The sequence below is a fragment of the Brachyhypopomus gauderio genome, unplaced genomic scaffold, assembly GCF_052324685.1.
Source record: "Brachyhypopomus gauderio isolate BG-103 unplaced genomic scaffold, BGAUD_0.2 sc40, whole genome shotgun sequence".
In the NCBI taxonomy this organism is placed as follows: Eukaryota; Metazoa; Chordata; class Actinopteri; order Gymnotiformes; family Hypopomidae; genus Brachyhypopomus; species Brachyhypopomus gauderio.
Window position 1 is genome coordinate 2358582 of NW_027506868.1, and position 26890 is coordinate 2385471.

At 43.2% G+C, this 26890-nt stretch overlaps 1 protein-coding gene across 8 annotated transcripts in view; it reads right to left on the bottom strand.

Moving 5' to 3' along the window:
* Nucleotides 1-19861: 19861 nt before the first annotated feature.
* Nucleotides 19862-26890, bottom strand: part of cacna1ea (calcium channel, voltage-dependent, R type, alpha 1E subunit a) — a 269169-nt gene continuing 262140 nt past the window's right edge. For all 8 annotated transcript variants that reach the window (XM_076985535.1, XM_076985537.1, XM_076985534.1 and 5 more), the window contains 2 exons: nucleotides 23679-23860; nucleotides 19862-22796 (listed from right to left, as the gene is read on the bottom strand). In XM_076985535.1, the coding sequence (XP_076841650.1) occupies nucleotides 22230-22796; nucleotides 23679-23860 (749 nt within the window). In that variant the 3' untranslated portion in view covers nucleotides 19862-22229. The remainder of the gene's footprint in view (nucleotides 22797-23678; nucleotides 23861-26890) is intronic.

Consider the following 26890-nt stretch of genomic DNA (forward strand, 5'->3'; position numbering starts at 1 on the left):
CTTGCCTGCAGTGCACACCAGTGCTCAGGTAGTCGTGCCATATCCGATTCTGCTGTGCTAAATAGCACTTCACGCGTGCTGACTTCACTGTTGCAGCACTCAAAAATGGAACCGCCAAGGTTTAATGGTTCCACAGGAATTCCGCCAATGGAGTGGTTGCGTGCTGTAGACTGCTTTAAACAAAACATGGGCTTTTCTGACGTACAGATTTTAACGGAATTGCCACTTTTTCTGTCTGGTGAACCTAGTCATTGGTTCCAAGTCCTCAAACCCCACTTAAAGAGCTGGGATGACTTCTCTGATCTTTTTGAAAAGGCTTTTCTACCCTCCGACAACCAGGACAGAATCTGGAAGGGTATTCTTGACTGTTTCCAAGCCCAAGATGAACCCCTTCCAACATTTGTGGCGTATATGTTGAGTGAATTCAAGAAACTCAGATATCCTCCTCCTGAAATAGACCAGGTCGATCTAATCTGCAAACATGCTCAAGAAAAATACAGCATTGCTTTGTATGGCACTCGTATATCGTCAGTAATGGACCTTCTGTTACGTGTACACGAACTACATGCTGCACTCGGACACAGAGACTCAAGTAGCCTTCCAACTGTTCCTACTAAATCAGCCAAGACTGTTGTCTGCTTCCAATGCTCTTTACCAGGTTATACTTCTCGTACTTGTCCTCAGTGTAACCCTTAATCTTCTCAGAGGGACATGGGCGATAGGGAACGTGTGGCTGAGTTGTCCCGACAACACCAGGGTGGTTCAGGCTCACAATTTGGGGATCGTGAGCAATTTAGGAAGAAAAACTGGACGCCAAGGGGTGTGAGACGTGGGGCACAACATCAGCGTGTGTCCCAACAGTCCTCAGGGGAGCCTAGCGAGTCTACAAACTGTATGACTTCCACTGCTGAAGAACATCATTTAGGGCATGTAGATACGTCCTCTGATGCTTCCTGGAACACACCTTTCTGGGTGAGCGTGAAACTCAAGGACTGAGTCGTGTCGGCAACACTTGATACTGGTGCTTCGTTGTCTGCTGTGTTAGCTGATTATGTAAACAAAGACATATCTGGAAGCATAAAATGTGAGCCATGGGAAGCTCCTCCACTGAGGTTAGCCGATTCGGCTTACTGTGACCCTGTAGGCACTACGTGGCTGCCCATCTGGTTCCAGGGCCAGCGCTTCTTTCAGCGCTTTGTGATCCTGACTTCAATGTTCTCTCCTCTTATTCTGGGGATGGATTTCATGATCCAAGCTTCAATTTCCATCCATGTTCCGAGTAGAACAGTTATTCTTGGGATGCAAGATGTGCCTGTTGGGGTGGAGTCTGACGATGAGCTCCCAAGTGCTAATTTTTTGTGCTCGTTGGAGGGACCGGACCTAAATTACTCACAGCCTGCCAAGTTCTCTGTTAACCTTGATGATGCAGACCTAAATTCTTTGCAGAAGGAGGAACTAGGAAATCTGCTGTCAGATTTCAGTGGACTGTTTGCAGCTCGTATAGGTCATACTACTGTGGCTGTTCACTGCATTGAGACTGGTGATGCGAGGCCTATAAATCTTCCTCCGTATCGCACCTCTCCTCTTAAAATGAAGCTCATTGAGGAGCAGATTCAATTAATGCTCGACGATTACATCATTGAGCCTGCATATGGGCCGTGGTCGTCACTGATTGTCATTGTTCATAAACCTTCTGGAGAAGCTAGATTCTGTGTAGACTATAGAGGCCTCAACCAGGTGACTGTAAAGGACAGGTATCCTCTGCCAAGAATAGACGAATCACTCGATTTTTTCGCTCGAGGAAAGTTCATCTCAACGCTAGACATGACCGGTGGGTACTGACAGGTCGGAGTGGAGGAAGGCTCTAGGCCCAAGACTGCTTTTATATCCCACTGTGGCCTGTTCCAATTCAAGGTCTTACCCTTTGGGCTTTGCAACGCCCCTGCGAACTTCCAGAGGGTTATGAATACTGTTTTGGCGGGTCTTATCTATAAATGTTGTGCAGTCTACCTCGATGACATTGTTATTGCCTCGCCAACATTCAAGCAGCACCTTGTGGACCTGAAAGAAGTCTTAACAAGGCTGGAGAAGGCAGGACTTACTCTAAAACTGGTGCCAGTTTTGCCGGAACGAGCTAAAGTTCTTGGGTACAAAGTGTCGCCTAATGGTATTCTTCCAGATGCTGACAAGGTTGATGCTGTGTTGAAGTTTCCTGTGCCTGCTGATATTAAGCATGTGAGACAATTTCTGGGACTCACCAGTTATTATCGCAGGTTTATTCACAACTATGCGCAGCATGCAGAGCCCTTGTTTGTTCTCACCCGACACGACATGCCGTTCGTGTGGGATGGCAACTGCCAGGCAGCAATGGGCTTTCTAAAGACTAGCCTAACCTCAGCTCCAGTCCTAAATTTCCCAGATTTTGATCGACCATTTAGTCTTCACACTGACGCGTGTGACATGGGACTAGGTGCGGCTCTAATGCAGCGTGATGATGCTGGAAGGGAGATGGCTATAGCCTATGCCAGCCGAACATTGCATAAGTCAGAAAGGCCCTACTCGACTTCCGAAAAGGAGTGCTTGGGTGTAATTTGGGCCCTTGAGCACTTCAGGCCATACATTGAGGGGCTTCCGGTAACTGTGCACAGCAGCCTCAAATGGCTTATGTCCCATCCCAATCCCTCCGGACGTTTGGCCAGGTGGTGCCTCAGGCTGCAGGATTTTGATGTGTGGGTTGCACATAAGCCAGGTCCTCAAAACACAGTGCCGGATGCCTTATCCAGAAACCTGCTACATGCAGATGTTACTCCTACAGATGTACTTCCTAGGTATGCCATTGTAGCGGGCCTGGATTTGAAGTCACAGCCACTCATTGAGCTATCTGACAAAGATCAGCTTCGTCGTCTTCAACGGGAGGATCCAGGAGTGGCTAAGGTGTTACAAAAACTGGAAGACCTACAAGAGGACGATGCATGCGAAGACAAGTTTGTTACTTACGATGGCCTTCTGTATTACTGTGACACGGGACACAGCTGTAGCTTACACCCACTGAGCGACCTAAAGTTGTTTGCGCTGGAGTCTTTGAGGGAGATGCTTCTGAGTTATTATCACGACCACCCGACTGCGGGTCATCTTGGATTCGCCAAGACTTTAGCCAGATTGAAACTGCGGTTCTTTTGGCCAAAAATGAGAAAAGACGTTAGGTCTTATGTCCTTTCTTGTCCTGTGTGTCAGCTAACAAAGCCTTCACAGCAGAAACCCGCTGGGATGCTTGTTCCTATGCACGCCAATGAGCCTTGGGAGGTAGCGGGTGTTGACTTTGTCGGCCTCTACCACGTACTCAAGCAGGAAATACCTACCTCCTAGTCTTCGAGGACTATTTTAGCAAATGGGTAGAGGTGTCTGCTGTGAAAGAAGCTACGGCTCAGGTTGCAGCTAGTAAATTCCAAAGTGACATTTTCGCAAGACATGGTGCCCCGAAATACTTGATCTCAGATCGAGGACAACAGTTTATGAGTGCGTTCTTGAACCATGTTGTGCGAGCCCTGGGAACGGAACACCGCCTCACGACGGCGTATCATCCACAGACCAATGCGACAGAAAGGGTTAACCGCACACTGAAAACTGCAATCAGAGCTTACGTTGGCGACAAGCATAACACCTGGGATAAGTTCCTTCCGCAAATCTGCTTTGCTCTTCGTACCTCACCTCACAAGAGTATGGGGTTTAGCCCGACGAAAATGCTATTGATGACTCCACTCAACCTCTTGACAAAGCCCTCAACTGATGACCTGTTCGACCCGTTAGACCAGCCTGAGCCTCCTGGAGAGGCCGTACAAAGGATTCACGACCATGCCCTGGTTTCCCTAAAGGTGAGTCACGAGCGACAGAAACGTTATTACGACTGTAAGCGCCGTTCAGTCTCATACAAACCTGGTGATCTGGTTCGGTTGAAGAACCACCCACGCTCTGATGCGGCAGCGAACCTGACAGCTAAGCTGGCCCCTGTGTATAGTGGTCCATACAAAGTAGTTCGGAAACTATCTGATGTGAACTACCGCCTCTCGACGGAGGATGGTATGGACATGGGTGTGGTTCACGTAGTTAATCTCCAACCATTCCGTACATGTTCTTCCATACCTCGCACCCAGCCAAAGGACTACCGCGGATCAGAGCCTACTGCCAGCCAAGAGAACACACCTAGTAGTGTGGTGGACCGTTGTTCGAGGCCTGCTTTCCATGCAGAGCTAGAGCCAGCTCTTGAAATGCCTGAACAGGCAACTATTGAGGGTACACAAGGACGAGATGACCCAGGATGTTGTATCTCTAGTCAGGTTGTGCTGTCACGGCCTCTTGCTCATATGTTTGTTGAGGACGGTGATGTGCCCCCCGCCCACTCCTATGACTTGAAAAACAGGGTGGACCACTTGGTCGCCTCTGACATTCACACAAGCCTGGACTTAGTTAATGACACCAACACTACTACAGATCCTGACTGCCCTAGTCAGATGCCAGGGACCAGTTTCGGGTTTACTGTTACGCACTCATATGACCTTAGACCACAACGCCAATTGACAAACACTTGAGTTCTGACTCGTGGTGCTGGACTGTTTGTCTCTTCTACTCTGAGATAGCGTGTTCTGTTTTGTTCCTAATATGTTACACTGTTATCCATATTCATGATTCGTTGTGTTTTAAACATGTTTTATTGAAAGGTTCTGGTCCTGATGTTAAAAAGGGGGAATTTGGAGACCTGTAACTTTTGTTTGGTTATGGAATTCTTTTTGTAATTTGTGGGTCTGTCACAAATTATGTCTCCTATGCCATGTCAGGTATGTATGGTCCAAGAAGGGGGCCCTTGGCAGTTTGTGGACCGCTGGGGACGCTTTTTCCTGTTGGGGGGGAATATGTGACGGTCACTTTAAGTGCCTTAGAGACGCACATGCGCACTAAGGTGATGTAAAACTGGTAGAGATGTGTTAGATATGCACACATGGTGGATGCTCTAGGTTGTAGCCTTTATGCTCTGCCTTCTGTTTTCTATTCGGATTGTGATGAGAGTTGTGTGGGTGCCCCAGCCAAATAAAAGGTCTCCATTGTACCACACCGGCTGACTCCTGCGTGTTACCTTTGGACAACCTATCCACCCAGCAGCATCTACCTTCCCGCGAGTGTTCGCCCACCAACTTCCATTACAGTAGTCCCCTATATCTCGGTCCATACTGGGCCACCAGAAGTGTCTGCGGACGAGCTCTGTGGTTCGCTGCGCCCCTGGGTGCATAACTTCCAGGGGGAGGGCCCAGGCGGCCCCCCTCCTGGATCAGGCTCGGCAGCCAGGGCCCGTTTGACCACCGTTTCCACATCCCACTGGATGGGGGCTATGATCTTTGCGGCAGGCAGCACGGTACTAGGGACCACCTGATCCACCTGCGGCTCCCATTGACGGGACAGGGCGTCCGGTTTGATGTTTTTTGACCCGGGCCGGTAGGAGAGGGTAAAGTCAAACCGGCCAAAGAACAGGGACCACCTGGCCTGTCTGGGGTTCAGCCGCCTGGCTTGTTGGAGGTAGGCCAGGTTTTTGCCCGGGTTTTGGCAGGTTCCATGGCCAACCTATTCTGGGCTACCCTGAACCCCAAGAATGACACTTCTTCCGCATGGAAAACAGACTTCTCCAACTTAACATATAAATGGTTCTCCAATAGCAGTTGGAGGATCCGACGCACGTGTTTAGTGTGTTCCTGGCGAGACCGGCTATAAATCAGAATGTCATCTAGATAGACAAACGCATAACGATCTAGCACTTCATGCAGTACTTCATTTATAAACCTCTGAAAAACCGCTGGGGCGTTCATGAGGCCGAACGGCATCACAAGGTATTTGTAATGCCCTGATGGTGTGATGAAGGTGGTTTTCCATTGGTCGCCTTCCCGTACTCGGACCAAGTTGTAGGCACTACGCAGGTCGAACTTGGTGAATATAGTTGCCTGCTGTAGAGCCTCGAAGGCAGCGGCCATTAGACAGTCTTTTACCGGTATTTTATTCAGGCCCCTGTAATCTATACAGGGCCTTAGGCCCCTGTCTTTCTTCCCGACGAAGAAAAACCCTGCGCCGGCAGGGGAGGTAGATGGCCAAATGAGTCCTGCAGCCAGGGACTCCTTAATGTAGGCCTCCATAGCCCTCCGCTCAGGTACAGCGAGGGAGAAAAGCCGGCCACAAGGGGACTGGTTCCGGGCAGCAGGTCGATAGCTATATCATACGACCGGTGGGGCAGTAAAAAACCTGCCTGCCGTTTACTGAATACATCCCGGAGGTCGTGGTACTCAACAGGAACTTGACTGAGATTAAGAGGCTCGGGTAACCTTGTGTGGCTGCAGATGTTTTTTGGGCTTAAACAGGTACTCTTGCATACCGACCCCCACTGTCTGACTGACAGGTTGAGCCAGTCGACCTCCGGGTTGTGACACTGTAACCAGGGGAGGCCGAGTATCAGTTGAGTTTTAGGGGCACTAATGACGTATAGGGTGATACGTTGGGCATGCCCCCCTATTTTCATGTCTAACAGGATGGTTTGTTTGGCGACCTCCCCTGAGACAAGCGAACGTCCATCAACCGCAGCCACCATGAGGGGCGTCCCTAAGTGAACCAGAGGTATCTGAAGGTCCTCAACCAGAGCAGCATCTATGCAGTTCCTGGCTGCACCCGAGTCGACGAATGTGAGCAACCGGTGTTCGTCAGCTCCTCGCCATGACAACGTGGAGCGTGAGACCACACAGATGGAGAGAACTAGAATGGCCCACCGGAGGCCTCCCTTCTACCGGCAGACCTGCTCTTTTCCCTATAAGCCAGGGCAATCAGCTTGTTTGTGCGTCTCTTTCCCACAATACAGGCAGCGACTCCCTAGCCTGCGTGACTATCTCTCTTGTTGTGTCAGGCGGGTATGACCCAACTGCATGGGCTGGTCTTGTCTATCCTCTCTGACTACATCTTCCTCATGAACCGAGCTGGGTTTGACGGCATATGAGGAGTATGTGGTCTGAGACCAACGCCACTGTTTCCGTTCGCGTAGTTATCATGCTGGACGGTAAGCGTTATGCAGGAGTCTAGAGTGTCAGGGGGGTCACGAACGGCTAATTCGTCCTTCAAATCATCATTCAGCCCCTCCTCAATCAATCAATCAAATTTTATTTATATAGCACATTTTACAACAGTTGTTGTCACAAAGCAGCTTTACAAGTGCCGAGTCCTAGCCCCCAGTGAGCAAGCCAAAGGCGACAGTGGCAAGGAAAAACTCCCTAGTTTTTTTGCATGAGGAAGAAACCTTGAGAGGAACCAAGACTCGGGGGGAACCCATCCTCCTCTGGCCGACACCGATCACCAATCCTGATATGCGTCCAACAATGCTGTAGCACCCCACCCACTTTTGGCGGCCAGCATCCTGAATTCCAAAGAGTAGTCAGACACGGAATGCTTGCCTTGGCGTATACGCAGTAACCAGTCGCCCACTACGCCTCCAGAGGCAGGGTGATAAAACACTTCCCGCATGGCCTGGGAAAACCGTTCATAAGACGCGCACAGACCAGGCTGGTTCTCCCATACGGGTGTCGCCCAGGCTAGCGCCTTGCCTGAGAAGAGAGCGAAGACATAAGCTACTTTGGCTTTGTCATTAGGGAAGCGCAACGGTTGTTGCTCAAAAACAAGTGAGCACTGAAGCAAAAAGCCCCTACATTCCTCAGGGTCCCCAATGTAATGTCTAGGAGTGGGCAGCACTCCTGTGATGTAGCTGGGTCCATAGTTATAGCTGATTCTGTTAAATGTTGGTATGCGAACCCGCACACAATGGGTGAACTGAAACCTCCGCCAAAAGGAATGCGGGAAAAGCGCCAAACAAAAAACCTCCGTGAAAGGGAAGAATGGAGGGAAACACGAAACAGAAAGAGAAACCAAAAGATCGCAGAATACTCAATGCGAGGAAACCAAAACAAAGAAACAAACTGAAGACGCCAGGAGACCATGACTGGGATCAAACAAAAAACCCTTCTCAAAATAACAAACAAAACTAGATAGAGAAATAACAGGGCTGGAAAACTTGAGCATTTGGTGGATTATGTGTAAGCAGTAAATGCCATGAGTGAGTAATGAAAGCGTTTTTCATGAATGGAGTTATAGGGTATTTGTTTTATGTTGGTTTGTTTATTTAGTATATGGTTTATATCATTTATTTTCATATGGGGGATAAGAATCAGACTCCTCATTCGGGAAGAAAGAACTTGTCTTCAGAACATGTGGACAATAAATAAACAACTACAGTGTAGGTAGCATGCCAAACCAGCAGGTGGCAGTACCACTGACGACATTGAACAAGCTTACTTTGATGGAAGAAAGGGTGTGTCTAAAGTAGGGCTGAACGATTTTGGAAAATAATCTAATTGCAATTTTTTGTCTATATTATCTATAATTTTTTATCTAATTTTTTATCATGATTTTTTCCACTGTTTTCAGGAAACTGTTTCGGCATTTTTTATACAGCTCAGATACAGGGTTGCCAACTTTTCAAGATCGCTTGGAGTGAGACTTGAACCTGGAGTGGGTGGCGAACGTAATTTGCAACCCTGCAGGTATAGCAACTTGGCTAAAATATGTGCGTGAGGGCGGTTGGTAGCGCATATCCAGTGTGTTTAACAAAGCCATGAAGCCGGGCTTGTTCACTATATTAACGGGCATCATGTCTTTCACTATGAACTTCGTTACTGCCCGAGTTATTTCCGCATGCCGCTTCCAATTATATCCATAAGGAGTTACACTTTCAAACGGTTCAGTCAATGAACCCGCTGTGCTGGACCGCGGTCAAGCTATCCGCGCTTTTGCGATTCATCCGCGCTTTAAATCTTAATGCGCCTATATGCGTGATTTTACGGTATTCGCTGCTCACCGCATACTAAGGCTGTTTAAGCGCAGAAAAACACTTTGGTGTATTTGAAGTCGCAGCACTGGTCGTTGGCATTTTAGCCTTACAAATATCATATGAGGCTTTGTGGTGTTTTTTTTATGCTAAAGAAGGTTTGTAGTGTTACCTCGCATCGTAGCAACAGTAGCAAGGCACGTTTTGTACAGTACCTGATGTTGAGCAGCATCTTTTTAAAAGCCAAAGTAATTTCACACAACTTATGTGCTGCCCCTCTTTGGTATTAGACTTTCAGTTGTGTTGGCTTCTGTCGAGCCTGAAGCCATTGTGCAACAAGTTAAAGTACACTGTTTTAACTTCACTTCTCCACCTCCCTGCCTCCTGCTCGGGTTTGCTCCGTTCGTCCTCGGCTCGGCTCGCTCCCAAGTCACGTGACCAGTTTAAATCGCAGCCTGTGCGATTAGAGAATCGCGTTTTAAAATATCGCGAGATTATCGCAAATGCAATTAATCGTTCAGCCCTAGTCTAAAGTACGTGGAATCCAGGTGTTTATCCTGGCTGCACTTTGGGGAAGGGGAGGATGGAACGAGAGATTGACAGGCCGATCGGTGCTGCGACTGCAGTGTTGTGGACACTGTACCGGGCCGTTGTGAAGAGAGAGCTGAGCTGAGTAAGGGATATTGATGTCAGTCAGTATATTGGAGATATACAGTGGTACCTCGAGATACGAGTTTAATCCGTTCCAGACCCGTGCTCGTATCTCGAACTGCTCGGTTCTCGAAGCAATTTAACAATGTAAAGTATTGTAATTGGTTCCGGTCCTTAAAAAAGTCACAAAACTAGCGTAAATGTGGAAAAAAAGACATGTTCTTTATTAATAAAGTGTCGTGGAAATTTTCTAATAAATGGATGAGGACTCAGACGTGGTTAAATGATTGATTTAATACAGAATATAAAAGATATTAAAAGAGGTAAAAAGGCAGAAATCATGAGAGTCTCATTCAAGCATGACAACTCTGAAGGCAGGGGGGCGCTCCCCCTGCTTATATACAATCTTAAACACCATTCAGCAGTTCTAACAGCAGGTTATCTTTAGCACAGCATGTTCCAAAACATAAGCGTCCAGCAGGCTACTTTGTCTCACATGTGTGTATCTCCTAATATGGACTTCCCTAGAGTTAGCGGAAGCAACTGATGTATCAGTTGAACACAGAGAAAGCTAAATGACCCAAGACTAGTAGCCTAGTGACTACCAGTTAACAGAGTGCTCTTACCCCCAGCACTCTCCCTGACCTGGGTCACGTATAGCACACATGCATAATATGAACTAAACATGGTTACACTGAATCACACTACTTCATTATTGTAGTCCTTCTGCTTAGTCAGAATGGACATGTCCTAAATCATAAAGTTCATAATGATCTCGTATAATAATTAAACATGATCTAATCAATGATGATTAATCAATAATCAATAATTTCTCTCACAAAAGTCACACACAACATGTATAATTGATATATATATATATATACAGTATTGAAATACTGTACTGTATACACCGTACGTACTGTTACTCGTTGCAAAGCACACGTGCGAATGGCTGTGATGACCGGGTACAGGAGTCGACCTTACCAACACCTCAAGAATTAAAAAAACGCTATTGGCTGCTAGAACGAGCTAAATGACGTCATCTCCGCACATACAGGTATGTTTGTGTTTTTGAACCTAAGGTTGTGGGGGAGGGAGAGAAAGAAAAGCGTTTGAGTGTGTCTTTGAGCTGATTAATGATTTCGTTTTTTCCATATAGTACTGTACTGCCACCTAGTGGTTCATGCTCGTATCTCGAGCGTGCACTCGGGTGTCGAACAGAAATTTTGCTCGTATCTTGGATCGCTCGTATCTAGAGGTACCACTGTATTTTCAAACATAAGATATCTCTTGAATGTGCTATACAGCCCCTCATCACCCAGTGTTCCAGAATTGTGGTGTCTTTACATTTACATTTATGGCATTTGGCAAACACCCTTATCCAGAGCGACTTACATTTTTATCTCATTTTTATACAAGTGAGCAATTGAGGGTTAAGAGCCTTGCTCAGGGGCACCTCAGTCATGGCCTCAGGTCTGGGAATCAAACCCATGACCCTCTGGTCACAAGACCAGTTCCCTAACCGCCAGGCCACGGCTGCCATATTTAGATGCTTTAAAACAGGCGTACTCAACTAAATTTGTCCGCGGTCCAATTTTGGCAGATACCTGTGACCTGAGGTCCGGTGCGGCGGGGGTGGCGAACGTAAGTTGTTGAGCGGGGGAGGGGGCGGGGGGGGGGGGGGGGGGTGCGAACGGTGGAGGCGTTTATACTTTCGCGAGCGTTACTGCAGTGTTCTCCGAAATGATAGGCGTTTTGTCCGAAACGATATGTGGTAGAAACACCCCTCAAAACAGGGGAATTAACATTTACCTGACCAATTTTAATGTTGCTATATGTTTCGGGTTTGAAAAGTGCTGGAATAAATGCTTGAAATTGTAACTACTTGGTTTCACAACAAATATCTGTCTGACTGAATAGTTCTCTTGTATTACGTTAACAAATACGAGCCTCTTGTAATTCCAGGACGAAACATGAGAGAACGTGAAGACGTGAAGATTGGGCGTTTTTTAAATAAACAACCATTAAATAATGTGATAAAAAGCGAATTATTTCGAGTATATGTATAAATATTTAACGTAATTATGTTTAACATGCTGGGAAATATTGAAATGGACCTTGAAAGTGACGTACAAGTGCTTTAATTCCACCTTATAAAGGTGTATGAACCCTGAAAACGTGACTTTGTTCATTGCGCTGAAGCGCGGCGCGAAGTTACAAAATTCGGGAGGTGCACGACCTCTCGAACCGACAGCGCGCGAGGCACTCGCGCACACGCGGAGCCACAGCGATTACGTAATTTTTGCCGCGCGGACCCTCGCGCCGCTCGCGAAGCGTCAACCAGGCAGGCTTGTTGTTGAGCGGGGTGGCGAACGTAAATTGTTGAGCGGGGGTGACAAACGTAACACTCGTGACGGAGTGTTTTGTCAATAGCCCTGAAATAAATGCTACGGTTTTGTTTTGGTCCGTATCCAGTTAATCAGGAATGAGATTGGGTCCGGACAGGACTGCGTTCGGGTCCGGATCCGGACCGCGGTCCGCCAGTTGAGTACCCCTGCTTTAAAAGCATTTGACCGCGTAGAAATGGACTTCCTCTTTTATGTACTAAAGAAATTTGGTTTTGGCAAGACATTCATCAAGTGGATCCAACTACTTTACTCCTTCCTCCCCCCAAGCCTCAGTTATTACCAGCCGAATCCGCTCCCAAAAATTTTGTCTGTCTAGGGGCACCAGCAGAGGTGGAAAGAGTACTAAAAAATTGTAATTGAGTAAAAGTATCATTACTTTGCCTAAAATCTACTCAGAGTAAAAGTATCAATCAATCAATCAATCAAATTTTATTTATATAGCGCTTTTTACAACAGTTGTTGTCACAAAGCAGCTTTACAAGTGCCGAGTCCTAGCAAGCCAAGAGCGACAGTGGCAAGGAAAAACTCCCTAGTTTTTTTGCATGAGGAAGAAACCTTGAGAGGAACCAAGACTCAGGGGGGGAACCCATCCTCCTCTGGCCGAGACCGGTCACCATGACAACAACAACAACAATTTAGACAGAAAGAAGAGAAAGAAAAGGAAAAATATGTAATAATGTCCATCATGATGTATGCATCCGGTTAGGCAGGAGGTGGCTGGCTCAGGATGGATCGCTGGTCTCCTCATCTCATTATTCCTCAAGCAGGCGGGCAGCCATGTGGAGAAATGAAACAGGGAAAATTAGCTCTGTATGAGGACATATACAGGACAAATTATACAGGAAAATTAGCTCTGTATGAGGACATATACAGGACAGGTAAAATTATAAACATTTCCGGAGTGTGGCAGCAAGTCCGGCATTTAGTTAAATTATTACAGCCTAGCTAAAAAGGCAGAACCAGAAGGTAACATAGGCTTGGGGGCATTCTGAGACAATGGCATCCGTCCATTGCACTGTCAACAAACTTGAGTGACCACGAGCAGTGACAGGACGACAGCACCAGCGCCCCAGTCTACCATAAAACCCTTCGTCTATGAACCCCTGGATCTGTACTTTTATCTAAGGGGGGATATTAATTATCAAACGCTAAACTAAATAAGTGGGTTTTCAACCTAGACTTAAAGATTGTGACTGTGTCGGAGTCCCGGACGCATTTAGGAAGATTATTCCAAAGCTGGGGGGCCTTACAAGAAAAGGCTCTTCCCCCTGCTGTTACCTTATTAATTTTTGGAACTAATAAAAGACCAGCACCCTGTGATCTTAGTGGGCGTGGGGGTTCGTAATAGGAAATAAGTTCCTGAAGGTACTCAGGAGCAAGCCCGTGCAATGCTTTATAAGTTAATAAAAGAATTTTAAAGGCAATACGGAATTAAACTGGGAGCCAATGCAGGGCTGATAGGACTGGACTGATATGCTGAAATTTTCTAGTTCTGGTCAGAACCCTGGCTGCGGCATTTTGAACTATTTGAAGTTTATTTAGATTCCTATTTGAACATCCTGACAGTAGTGCATTGCAGTAGTCTAATCTAGAGCTAACAAAGGCGTGCACCAATTTTTCTGCATCATCCTGTGATAATGCATTTCTTAATTTAGCAATGTTACGGAGATGTAGAAAAGCTATCCTAGTAGTATTATCTATGTATTTATCAAATGATAGGTCAGAGTCGAGTATGACGCCTAGGTTTTTGGCTACTGTGCCAGGTGTAATGGGGTAGCCTGCGAGATTAAGCATTAGATCTGGAATTTTCTGTTTTGAGGCCTTAGGGCCCAGAAGGAGAACTTCTGTTTTGTCCTCATTAAGTTGGAGGAAGTTTAGAGACATCCAGCATTTAATATCTTTTACACAGGCCTCAATTTTTCTTAAACTGAGTTTGTCATCAGGTTTGGCTGATATGTAAAGTTGAGTGTCATCTGCATAGCAGTGAAAATTGACACCATGTTTGTTTATAACTGTGCCCAATGGTAGCATATATAATGTAAATAATAGTGGTCCTAGAATGGAGCCTTGCGGGACCCCATATTTACGTTTGGATGGAATATTATTGAGCTCTACAAACTGATAGCGATTTGTTAAGTAAGAATGAAACCATGAAAGGGCTGTGCCAGAGACTCCAACCCAGCGTTCTAACCTTTCTAGCAAGATCCTATGATCAATTGTGTCGAAAGCTGCACTAAGATCAAGAAGCATTAACAGCGATACATAACCTTGATCTGAAGCAAGGAGGAGGTCATTTGTTACTTTAACTAATGCTGTTTCAGTACTGTGATGGGGCCTAAAACCAGATTGGAACTTTTCAAATATGTGATGCCTATGCAGATATAGGCATAATTGCTGGGCAACAGCTTTTTCTATGATCTTAGATATAAATGATGTGTTTGAAATGGGTCTATAATTAGATAGTACAGTAGGATCAAGATTTGGTTTCTTAATCAGAGGTTTAATAACTGCTAATTTACATGATTTGGGCATGTGACCTATTGTAATGGATGAGTTAACTATAGTTAGAAGAGGTTCAGTTACCGCTGGTAATACCTCTTTTAATAACTTTGATGGAACCGAGTCTAGTGTGCAGGTAGCACAATTTAAGGAAGAAATTATTTTCTCTAATTCTGATTGTGGGAGTGGATGAAAAGCATCAAGTTTTTCTCCCAGTATGCGATTTAAATCGATGTCAACCAAACCAGATGACATACCAGTTGTATTACTAATAAAAGGTTTTATATTTTGTCTAATATTCTCTATTTTATTATCAAAAAAATCTATAAATACATTACTAGTGAGGTTTACTGGAATCTGAGGTTCTGCGCCTGCTTGATTTTTTGTAAGTTTGGAAATAGTATTAAAAAGAAATCTAGGATTGTTTTAATTTTTCTCTATCAGTGAGGCTAGGTATGCTGAGCGTGCTTTAGCGAGTGCCCGTTTGTAGTCAATGATGCTATCCTTCCAGGCACAGTAGAATACTTCCAACTTAGTAGATCGCCATTTACGCTCTAATTTACGTGCTATTTGTTTTAAGTTTCTAGTTTGGTCAGTGTACCACGGAGCGAGTTTTTTAGATCTAGTCTTTTTATATTTGAGTGGAGCTACTATGTCTAGAGCTGATCTGCAGGTATTCTCTATGCAGTTGGTTAGACTAACTCTCCTGGATAGGATGGCGAGTGGGCTAGAGCAGTTAAATCAGGGAGGGCTTCAATAAACTGTGTTGCTGTTAATGAATTTATCGAGCGCTTTATACACTGCCGAGGAGACGGGCGGGTATTTATGTTAAGATGAATCTCAAATTTGACTAAATAGTGATCAGAGATAGCTACGGTTTGCGGGAGTATATTTATATTATCTATGTCAATACCCAACGTTAAGATTAAATCTAGGGTATGATTTTGATAGTGTGTGGGTCCTACAACGTTTTGTGTAATGCCAACAGAGTTCAATATAGAAGTAAAATTACCCATCTCAAAATTTACTCGAGTAAAAGTACAAAATTACTTCATTTAAAATGTAATTTGAGTAAAAGTTACTTAGTTACTTTCAGTTATTTAATGCATGGATGAATCATGAACCAAATTCAACACAATTTGTTTTAATCGATTTCAAAGTGTATTTAAGTGCACATCCACGCTTGCAAAAAGGTCAGCTGGGCTCAGGAACATACTTCCTCACAGCACAAGGACAGTCACAACCTGTACCATAAAGTGCAAACAATTTTCAGTCCTATTGTCCAATGGACAACACTATGATAAGAATAAAGAAATTTAAATGACAAATTATTCAAAAAACAAAATGCACACCAAATTAAGTGCCCACAAGATGCCACAAATCAAACTAAAATGCAACAGGATTCCACTACTCACAATAAAATGCCCACAGGATCCCACATCAAAAATTTAAAAATGCTCATAGGATCCCACAATTTAAAAGTAAGTGCTCACAGGATCCAACTATTCAAAATACAGTGCCCACCGGATCCCACTATTCACAATAAAATGCCCACAGGTTGCCACAACTCAAAATAAAATATAAAATGACCACAGGATCCCACATCTCAAAATAAAACAAAATGTGCACAGGATTCCACTATTTAAAACGCTCACAGGATCCAACTATTCAAAATACAGTGCCCACAGGATTCCACTTTTCACAATAAAATGTCCACAGGATCCCACAGAACCTGATAGATAGAAGATTTAAAGATAGAACAATCTCATCCTTTTGGAAAAAAAAGTGCACCAGATTACGACCTGATTATGAGACAATGGAAAGGGCGCGCGCAAGGCAAGGCCATGCAATTGGCCTTCAGTTCTGGGACTCGAAGTTTAAATTTCTGCCCGCATTAAATTTTTTTCAATATTTTTTTTACTCAGTAGTTTGAGGCCGTTCAAATGTAGTGAAGTAAAACTACTTGGGTCAAAATGTACTCAAGTAAAAGTAAAAATTACATATTTCAAAAACTACTCAGAAAATTACAAATTACTCATAAAAAGTACTCAATTACAGTAATGTGAGTAAATGTAATTAGTTACTTTCCACCCCTGGGCACCAGACAGGGCTGCCCATTGAGCCCTTTACTATTCACACTTGCTATAGAACCATTAGCCCTGGCTCTCAAATCAACACCCTCAATAAGTGGTATCAGAAGATGGGGATTGGAATCAAAGTTGTCATTGTACGCAGATTATCTATTGCTCTACATATCAGATCCTTTGAACTCCATTAATACAATTATTTCAGTGTTGCATCATTTTGGTCAGATCTCAGGATATAAACTAACAAAAAGTGAATGCTTACCCATAAACGAACTAGCTATGCGGATCCCAGACCATGCTCTACCATTTCATATTTCTAGGTCAGGATTTAAATATTTAGGTATCCACATAACACCTTCATTTAATAACCTCTTTGATGGAAATCTAGCACCACTTATGTCTAATTTGAACTCGGATTTGCAAAGATGGGATGTTCTACATTTAACCATGGCAGGCAGAGTAAACTGCATTAAAATGAAATTTTTATTTATATTTCAGTACCTTCCTATTTTCTTGACAAAGTAAACTTGACAAACTCATATCCAGATTCATATGGAAAGGTCAAAACCCCAGGATTAAGAAGGAGTTCTTACAAGGATCAAGGGTGAAAGGAGTGTTGGCTCTGCCAAACTTTAGAGCTAACTATTGGGCAGCAAATTTTCACAAAATAGCTTTCATTGAAGATTTCCAGGTTTACCTCCAACCCGGTGGTAATATCCACATTAAGAATATGGGCTCAGTTCAGAAAGCAGCATGGTTTGAGAGATACTCTTTTGACTTATAATCCACTATGTAATAATCACCATTTCCTACCGGCGAACCTTGAACACACCTTTGTCACATGGCATAGGAAAGGAATTAAGAGTTTTAGTGATCTGTATATTAATGGATCATTTTCCTGTTTTGAGGATCTGTGTGAATCTTCAAAGTGAATCACTCCTGGACTTAACCTTAAAGGCATCTTTTTCTCTGAGGGGTTTCACTACACACTGTTATGCAATCATGATGTACAAGGAAGTTGTCAACCAAGACAAGATCAAAAACCACTGGGAGAACGAACTTGGAGTTGAAATCTCATCAGACTCTTGGACCGATGTTTTAAAAAGAGTGAACAGTAGCACGTCTTGTGCAAGACTAAGCCTCATCCAGTTTAAAGTTGTCCATCGCTTGCACTGGAGTAAAGCAAGGATTGCTTCCATTTACCCAAATATTGACAGAAATTGTGTCAGATGTCATATTAATGAAGCGGATTTGACTCACATGTTTTGGGCCTGCCATCTGTTAACAAATTATTGGTCTGGTATATTTGATGTACTGTCTTTGGAGTTACTTTACAGCCATGTGCAATGATGGCAGTATTTGGGGTACCAAAAAAAGAAGCAAATTTAACTAAGAACCAACAAAACATTATAGCATTTGTTACTCTGCTGGCACGAAGGAAAATTTTACTTTATTGGAAGTCAAGTGCGCCACCTACTGTCACTCAGTGGTTGAAAGATGTAATGCTATTTTTGCACTTGGAAAAGATCAAATTTGCTATAAGGTGCTCAGACAAATTTCAATCTGTTTGGAAATAGGGGTGTATTCAACTAAGGATTTTCATAGTCGAATCTGATTCGTCAGCTTTTCCCTTTAGTCGACTAATATTCGAATCGGGTTTATTTTTCTTTTTTTATTTAGAGCACCTTAAACGGGATCCCGTTCTCATTCAGGACATTTTTCCTCTTCAAAGTAAAAACCTAAAACACTAGGTAGGTTGGCTTTATTCCGCTTTTATTAATTTACTTATTTATTTTTCTGGGGGGGCGCGGACCCCAGGTTGGGAACCAAGGATTTAGTTGAACCAAAGTTTGCTACAAATTGATTCAGTTGGCGTCAAGTTATAGCTACACGTATTGGCTGACAGGCTCCTCAGTTAGTACCTTTGTGGAACACATTGAAATTAAACAGGCCTCATAATTAGGAACAAACAAAAATACATATTATTTATAATAAATAATATTTATGTATTATATTTATTTATAATTAATTATTTTTGTTATCATTAAAAGTCATTGTTTCCAGTAATTCAATTTTCCATTATGTAATTTATTGACACAAGACAGTACTCTGCATTTACACACTACTTGAGTAGCTTAGTACTTTTTTACTTTTACTCAAGTAAATTTTTGGACACATACATTTACTTTTACTTGAGTAAAAGTTAGTTCAAGTGACAGTACTTTTACTTGAGTAAAATTGTTAAATATTCTACCCACCTCTGCTCCAAGTAAAGGAGTTGGGTACTGGATAGTCAGATCCTGGGTCTTGACCTGATACCCTCATTCCACTGTGCTTATCTGTCCAGATCCACTCCTCATCGTCCGGGTCACCCCTGCACCGAGTTGTTGCCCTTTGGTGTGGAGTTCTATAATAGTACTACTATAATATACTATAATAAAAACATACACACATCCACCACTGCAGCTCATAGCTCCCTCAGTCTCAATCATGATCCTATTAAACTTTACAGCACTCACCTGTCCCATCTGTGCACTCAGCAGTAACCCTAGTGCACTCAGTAATAACCCTAACCCTAGTGCACTCAGCAGTAAGTGCACTTAGCAGTAACCCTAACCCTAGTGCATTCAGCAGTAACCCTAACCCTAACTTTAATAAGAGACATTTTCTCCATACACATGCTTCACTCCTGTCTTGTATAATATCTGTATAAGAAGTGTACTGTGCGGCTATGCTTTTCGGACGAAAGGAACTGCTTTTTGGAGTTCCATTGTACATAGAAACAAGTGGTTATTACCATTTCATCCCACTAGTCTGGGTTCAGGCCGCTTGTCCTGGGTCTGCAACAGTTTTTATTCTTAATTTTTTTTTTACCAATAAATTAAGTGAATTCATAAAAGTATGTGCTGTGTGATTATTAATAATGAGATTTACTGTTAAAAAGCTTTATAAGCAGTCCACAGTGCAAATCAAACCTTTTTCATTCAGTATATTTGTTTTGACAGCATAGGGGCAAATACACAAATTCAGCTCTTATTTAGACCCGATGTTGCAATATTTCTGTAAAAACTTACTAAAACATAAAAAACTTTATAACACTTCAGTTTCTGCATCAGAGGACCCCTTTAACATGATTAGAGAGAAGAAAAAATTTCTATTTTTTTTCAAAATTGGGGTTTTACAGGGCTAAGGCTCCTTAACACATATGACTGTGGCATCATTAGATGACTAACTCTTGAATTCAAAATCAGCAACAAATTAACAAAACAGAAAAAACCCACAAATGCACAATCCCACATACATTAAAACACAAAATATCAGGAACACCTGAATTGTTTTATTAAACAGCAATACATACTCAATGAGTACAAATAAAACTGCTTCACAAAACAAAATGGAATAAATGCCACACTCATCTAACCGTAACCCTAGAACAAAACTTCAATACATTCAATCAATTCATGGTAGTCATACATAACCCACATATTTTACATTTAAATTTTATGGCATTTGGCAGACACCCTTATCCAGAGCGACTTACATTTTTATCTAATTTTTCATACAAGTGAGCAATTGAGGGTTAAGTGCCTTGCTCAGGGGCACCTCAATTATGGCCTCAGGTCTGTGAATCGAACCCACGTCCCTCCAGTCACAAGACCAGTTCCCTAACCGCCAGGCCACGCCAGTTTTTTTTTAACACCAGTAACCTCTTCTACACATCATCAGGTGCAACTGGAACCTTTTCACATTTCAAAGTGGCCCTACATAGTCCATTCAGAACACATATGCCCCATGATTCAGAAACTAATTCTAACAAAATATGATACAGATCTCTGCTTTTGGTTCTTTAACTGTTTGGATCTGAAATAATCCAGCAGTAGTAGTTGATGTTTAGAATATTAATTAAACATTTTACCTGCAACATATTTGCTATTTTTATCTGAAAATTTTGACAGTGCCAAAAAGTACGTGGTCCACACACAAAATGGAGAATGCAAGGGGAGACCGATCTGATCTACTGTAATCCATTATACTATGACCTGATTTGATCTGTGATCTTGTGCCAATTAAATTCCTACTTCCTAATAAAATTATCATTAAGGTTAAACTCTCATTCTATTGACATTATCTCTCTACACTACTACCTCACTGTTCCAGATGTTAACACAATGTCAGATAACGCACATGGTAGGTCATACTGAAACTAATGTTTTATCTGCTTAACTGAAAAGGTTCAGTCACAGTATTTCACTCTATTCATTGCACTGGATTTTATTCAGTATTGAATTGAGAATTAAATATTAAATGTATTTCACTCTATTACTGAATTTCACTTAGAACATTTTTCCTTCACTTGCTTTGCCTAATAGATTAATAAATAAATATTTAAAAGTGATCTACTTGTGTTTAATATAATTACCTACACTCTCACACTCCCCAAAACACAAATGCATTTATTTGTGCTTGGAGCTTACCAGTACACACCAATCTCCTCGTCATACACACACACACACAACACCAACTCTGAACTGAAACCCAGAGTAGAGTTACTTCATCTAGACCTTTTCAACATTTTTCTATAGCATCATTCACTCAGTGATCAGGACACCATGTGAACCCAACAGCATGATGGGAGAAGTAAATAAAGTCACACCCTAACCAGTGCAGATCACCGTTACACTCAGAGCTTTATGGTCCAGTTCAGCATTGTGAGAGTTCCTCTCTTGGTTGGCCTCACCAGGGACTCAAGTACAAACTTCAACATATTCATATGAAACATGACCTCTTAGAAACACCCTTATTACATATGTTAAGACCATAAACCTTACAAAGATGCTGTAACATATATATTGTCATTGTTTCACAAAAGAGCACATTCAAGACACTTTATTTACAGGAGAACATGGCTTATAGACTGCAGTACATACAATTGGTTTAAAGTGTTCTACTGTATTTTGTTCAAGATCATCATTCATCCAGCCATGAGTTCTCAGCCAGCTAATGTGTACAAGATGCTTCCAGCGAAGCAATGTCAAAGTAAAGGGGCATTTTACTTCTCTCCTCCCCTCTCCTCTCCTCCCCTTTCTCCACAGCTCCACATCTTACAGTCAAAGAGCAGGACCTTCCGTCACACACACACACACACACACACAGCTTCTTGGCTGTGGAGGGCTACAGATGGAAGTTATGGGCAGCCTGAGTGAATTGGCAAGGTGTTTAGACACAAAGAGCTTCAATATTTATAATGTGACATCAGAAGTTCTTGGTGTCTTCATGTCCTGCTCTATTTGGGGTCTGGAGAGGTAGAACAACAATCTACTGCACTCCGAAAGAGGTTTTGATTAAAGCCCATTTTTGACCACCTGTTTATGTTAACTGAGAATACTGTTTTAATATTGTTACCAAAGCTTGTTTGAGTACTTTTCATACTGATAGAAATGCATACTGAAAAGCTCTAAAACAAGTTTGATCTACATCATATTGTTTGCTGTTTAATTTATAGCTGGGCAGTGTAGTTAACAACTGTCAGATTTCTCCTGTCATTCACAGATAAAGCACACAAGCGTGCAGAACCAACACCAGGCTAAGGTTCAAACAAGAAGTCATGTGACTGAAATGTCAGGTGAGTCAGGGGCTGCTACTGTGCTTCTAGTCATGTGACTCCTAGTCATGTGACTCAAACGTCTAACAGCGCTCGTCCTCATCAGAGTCACTCAGCAGCTCGCTGCCAGACGTCTGGGCCGGATGCTTGCGGAAATGCCCGTTGGGCACCTGCCAGGTGTGCACTGCCAGGGGGGTGTTGCTGGTGGCATTGACGTGACCCAGACTGGACGCTATGGCAGCTTCAAATGTGAGAGTGTCCTCTGGGCAGCTGGAGTCAGGGCTGTGGGAACCCTGGTGTAGCGGGAGGTAGGACTCAGAGATGTAGGACTCAGAGATGTAGGACTCAGAGATGTAGGGCTCGGAGATGTAGGACTCAGAGATGTAGGGCGGTGGACAGGCCTGGCTGGCAACCCCTGGTGCCCCTGGAGCCCCGTGAAGAGGAAGCACATCTTGCTGTGAAGGCTCCTCCCCATCTCCTACAGGCTGGGTTCGTGACTGAGTTTCATCTACTGCTGGACGGCCATGAGATACCAATGGTGAGTAGGAGATGTGTGGTCGGGGTCCAGAGGGTGTCGGAGGGAGCTGCCGTCGCCCTCTAGGGGTGCCTATGTCTGAAATGGAGTGTATTGGACTTCCTGAAGTGTCAACCTAAAAAGACAATAATATGGTATAAATGTAGTGTGTAGAGGTGCACTGTGTAGAGATACAGTGTGTGGAGCTGCAGTGTTAAGTTTCTAACTTGTATATACAGTGGGATGCGAAAGTTTGGGCACCTTTGTTAATTTTCCTGATTTACCTTTATAAATTATTGAATGTTTGGATAAAAATTTCAGTTAAATATATCATATAGGGGACAAACACAGTGATATTTGAGAGGTGAAATTAAGTTTATATGATTTACAGAAAGTGTGCAATAATTGTCTAAACAAAAATAGGCAGTCTTGGTTCCTCTCAAGGTTTCTTCCTCATGCCCTTAGGTAGTTTTTCCTTGCCACTGTCGCCCTTGGCTTGCTCACTGGGGGCTTGGACTCGGACACTTGTAAAGCTGCTTTGTGACAACAACTGTTGTAAAACGCACTATATAAATAAAATGTGATTGATTGATTGTGTGTGTGTGTGTGTGTGTGTGTTAGTCTTCACCTGTCTTTGTGGTGTGTTTTTGTCTTCACCTGTGTGTGTGGTGTGTACCTTGTGTGTACCTTTACTTGTCTGTGTGGTGTGTGTGTTCTCCCTTCACTGGGAGATCTTGAGTGGTGTGTGTATGTTGTGTGTGCATCTTCACCTGTGTGTGTGTTCGCCCATCACTGGGAGATCATTAGTGGTGTGTGGGTGTGGGTGTGGATGGATGGATCCCTTTGAGAGGTTTCCCTCAGGGAAATTAAGATTACAGCAGCAGCATTACAGTAAGTGAAAAAAGAGTGGATATATACAGATTGAAGAGATTAAAAAACTAGTACTAATAATAATAAATAAATAAAAAAAAACAATAGAATATCTTCACCTGTGTGTGTGGTGTGTGTGTATCTTCACCTGTGAGTGTGGTGTGTGTTTTCTCCCTTCACTTGGAGATCTTGAGTGGTGTGTTCCCTGTGTCTGTGACTGACTTCTGTCCTCAGAAGTGCAGCGAGATGGATCAGGAGATAGTAGATGCCTCCGCTCCTTAGACCGACCCCTCTCCACACTCACCGTGTCTCTCAGGTTGGACCTAACACCTGTAAACACACACACACAATGCAGATGGTGAGAGCAGGGTATCTGCACATTTTTAAATCTCAAATTCAATGACTTAAGACCTTTTTAATACCTCTCACAAGAAAAAATAATACTATTACTGTGGTAAAAAATGACAAACTAGGTAATAGTATACAAAACATTTTACTGAACTGAAATAAATAATACAGTCCACCTTACGGAACAAAAAATAATTTAAAATAACTATCAAATAAATATAAAAGTGCACTGTTAAGAGAACTCAGCAAAACAGCCTTTACAGCCTTAAAGCCTGTAAACAACTAAAATATCCAAGTCTCAATTTCAACTTGTTCTGCACCGTTCAGCACCATACCGGACTGGGGGGGGCGTGTTGCATGTTGCGTACTGACAGTCACGCTGTCTACATTGTGATTAAGAACAGGGCTGCCCTCACTGAAGGCTGAATTATGACAATTACAAAATTCGAGAGGTGCACGACCTCGCGCAGGGGCGGAGCCACCGCGATTACGTCATTGTCGGCACGTGGAACCTCGCGCCGGTCACGACCAGAGACCGTATATATAAGTGTACTGGAGGACATGAGTGAAAAGTGATGCCTCCGTGAGTCAGCTGCTCTCTAGTGGCTGGCTGCAGTACAAATTTTAACCCCGCACATTCCCATGTAAGTGAACGGGCCGGACGAGAAACTTTTTCTTTTTGAATTTTTATTACACGTAAAATAAATTTTTTGAGCAATTATATTTTGTCAATTCTATAAGACCCCATTGCGTTAGTATCTCTCCCAGTGTTTTTCTCTACGATAAACAGATTTTATAGAAGTTATTAAGTGTTAGTTAAAGGGGTGTGGCGATAAGGTGATGGACAGTTAATAGCTGCGTTGGTTGACATCTAATACCAGACGCTCAAACGTGAACGCGCTCAACAGCAAAACTCTATCAAAACTCTCTACAGTGAAACTCTCGACAGCAGTATTAAAACCTTTTACCTTTGTTTATTTTGTAAAACGTCAAAAGTGTCTATACTAGTGGGCATATCCTAACGAATGTTGGGGCGGAGATAAAGATATTTAGTTTTTTTAAATAGCCTACTACATACTGGATACTGCATACTCGACTCAGTATATACTGGATACTGCATACTGGTTCTCGTAGTAGTATGCAGTACATTTTCCAGTATGCGACAAAAGCAAAGCATACTACGGGGTCACGTGAACGTAGCGTTGCATGATGGGATGCAGTACACCAAGAAGATAGCTCTGTTCGCATACTGGAATATTTTGCATATTTTAGTACGTCATCCGGGTATGTTTCGCGTACTGGAAAATTTCATTTTGGTCACATACTGCATACAGCATACTGATTTGGGGCTCGATCAGTACGCCAGTAGTATGTAGTAGGATATTTCGAACAGAGCCACTGTCCTGCCTACGGGTTCTAATGCGCATGCTCTGGCTCCAATTTTCATGTCCGTGCGGCCATCTTGGTGGCTTCAAAAGTTCACAATGGGAGTCAACGTTGACGTACCGTCCATTATATATACCGTCACTGGTCCGGATGCATCAAAGCTTGACGGCTCAGGGATTACGGCCAGAGTTGCCAGGTTTGCGGTTTTCACGACAAATTTGGCTTGTTTGAAAATCCAGCCGCGGGTAAAAATTCCGGGGTGCGGTTTTTTTTGGGCTACTTTTGAGTTGGGCTACCGCGGGAGTTACAAGTCAACACTAAGAATCGATCGCTATATAATACTTAATTTGCCTCCATTTTACACTCGCCACCCCCCCTTACACTCCTGTCAACAACTTTGGGCTAGTTTAGGCTTCTGAAGGGCGGGTTTTACACTGACTTTGTGCGGGATATTTTTGTAGGACCTGGCAACCCTGATTACGGCACATGCAGCGCTGTGCGCCGTGCCCTAGTGCCTGTAAATCTAAATTGTAATGGTCCAATGAAGGTAATTTAAAAACCAGGACATTTCTTCACTTAAAAAAAAACCGGGACAGGACGTGAAATACGTCCCGGGAAATACAGACGTTTGGTTGCCCTACACAGTAGACAAATCATTTTTGGCACTTACAGTTAAACTGCAGTTAGAAGCGAATGACTCGATATGCATATTACTATTACGCGTGCTATCATATCAGTTGTGTTTTTCAGATTTCATATGAGAATCCAGCGCTTTACAGCCCATTGTACCAAGTTTGAATGTTTTTCGGCAAGTTCATATCGCGCCTCATACGAATCACTGGAAGGTTTCAGCTAGCCACAATATTTTTCATCCTCCAGCCACTTCATTGAATTGACATTTACCCTTGTCTGCATCGGAGCCTTGTATTGTTGTTCCCGCCGCAGCCCTCAAATAAGAAAAGCAGCTTGTTAGGCAGCTAAATCATTCATCTGCTGTTTCCACCTGTTAGGTGACGTACTACTGCCATCTACCATGCGGAATGGCCGTTGCGGAAATGATAATTATTGTGGGATATACATCGGTAAAATAAAACAGAAAAACTGAGCAACACACTTATTTAATGCCTCCCCTCCTAAAATTCCAGACATTTTAAGACAATTTTAGACCTTGAATATGTAAAACTAAATTTAAGACATTTTAAGACTTTTTAACCTCTTTGACATTTGCACCCCCTAGCGATCCCGTCGCCGGGCAAAATCTGTTTATCCACACAAAATAATTATTTTATTTTTTATTTTTATTTTTATTTTTATTTATTTAGCTGACGCTTTTATCCAAAGCGACTTACAATACTATAAAAGAGTAGATACAATAAAATTCAGACTTGGCAAAAAATGGATGGTGGTGCAGTGGAGTGTTTAAAGTCACTAGAGCAGGTGCTCACTGAAGAGCTCAGTTTTTAAGAGTTTCTTAAAACTAGTAAGAGACTGCTCTGCTCTGATGGTCGAGGGCAGCTTATTCCACCATCCAGGAACTACAGAGGAGAACAGTCTGGATTGCTTCCCACGGATGTTAGGTAAAGCAAGGCGACGTTCAGTGGAGGAGCGCAACGGTCGGGCCAGAAC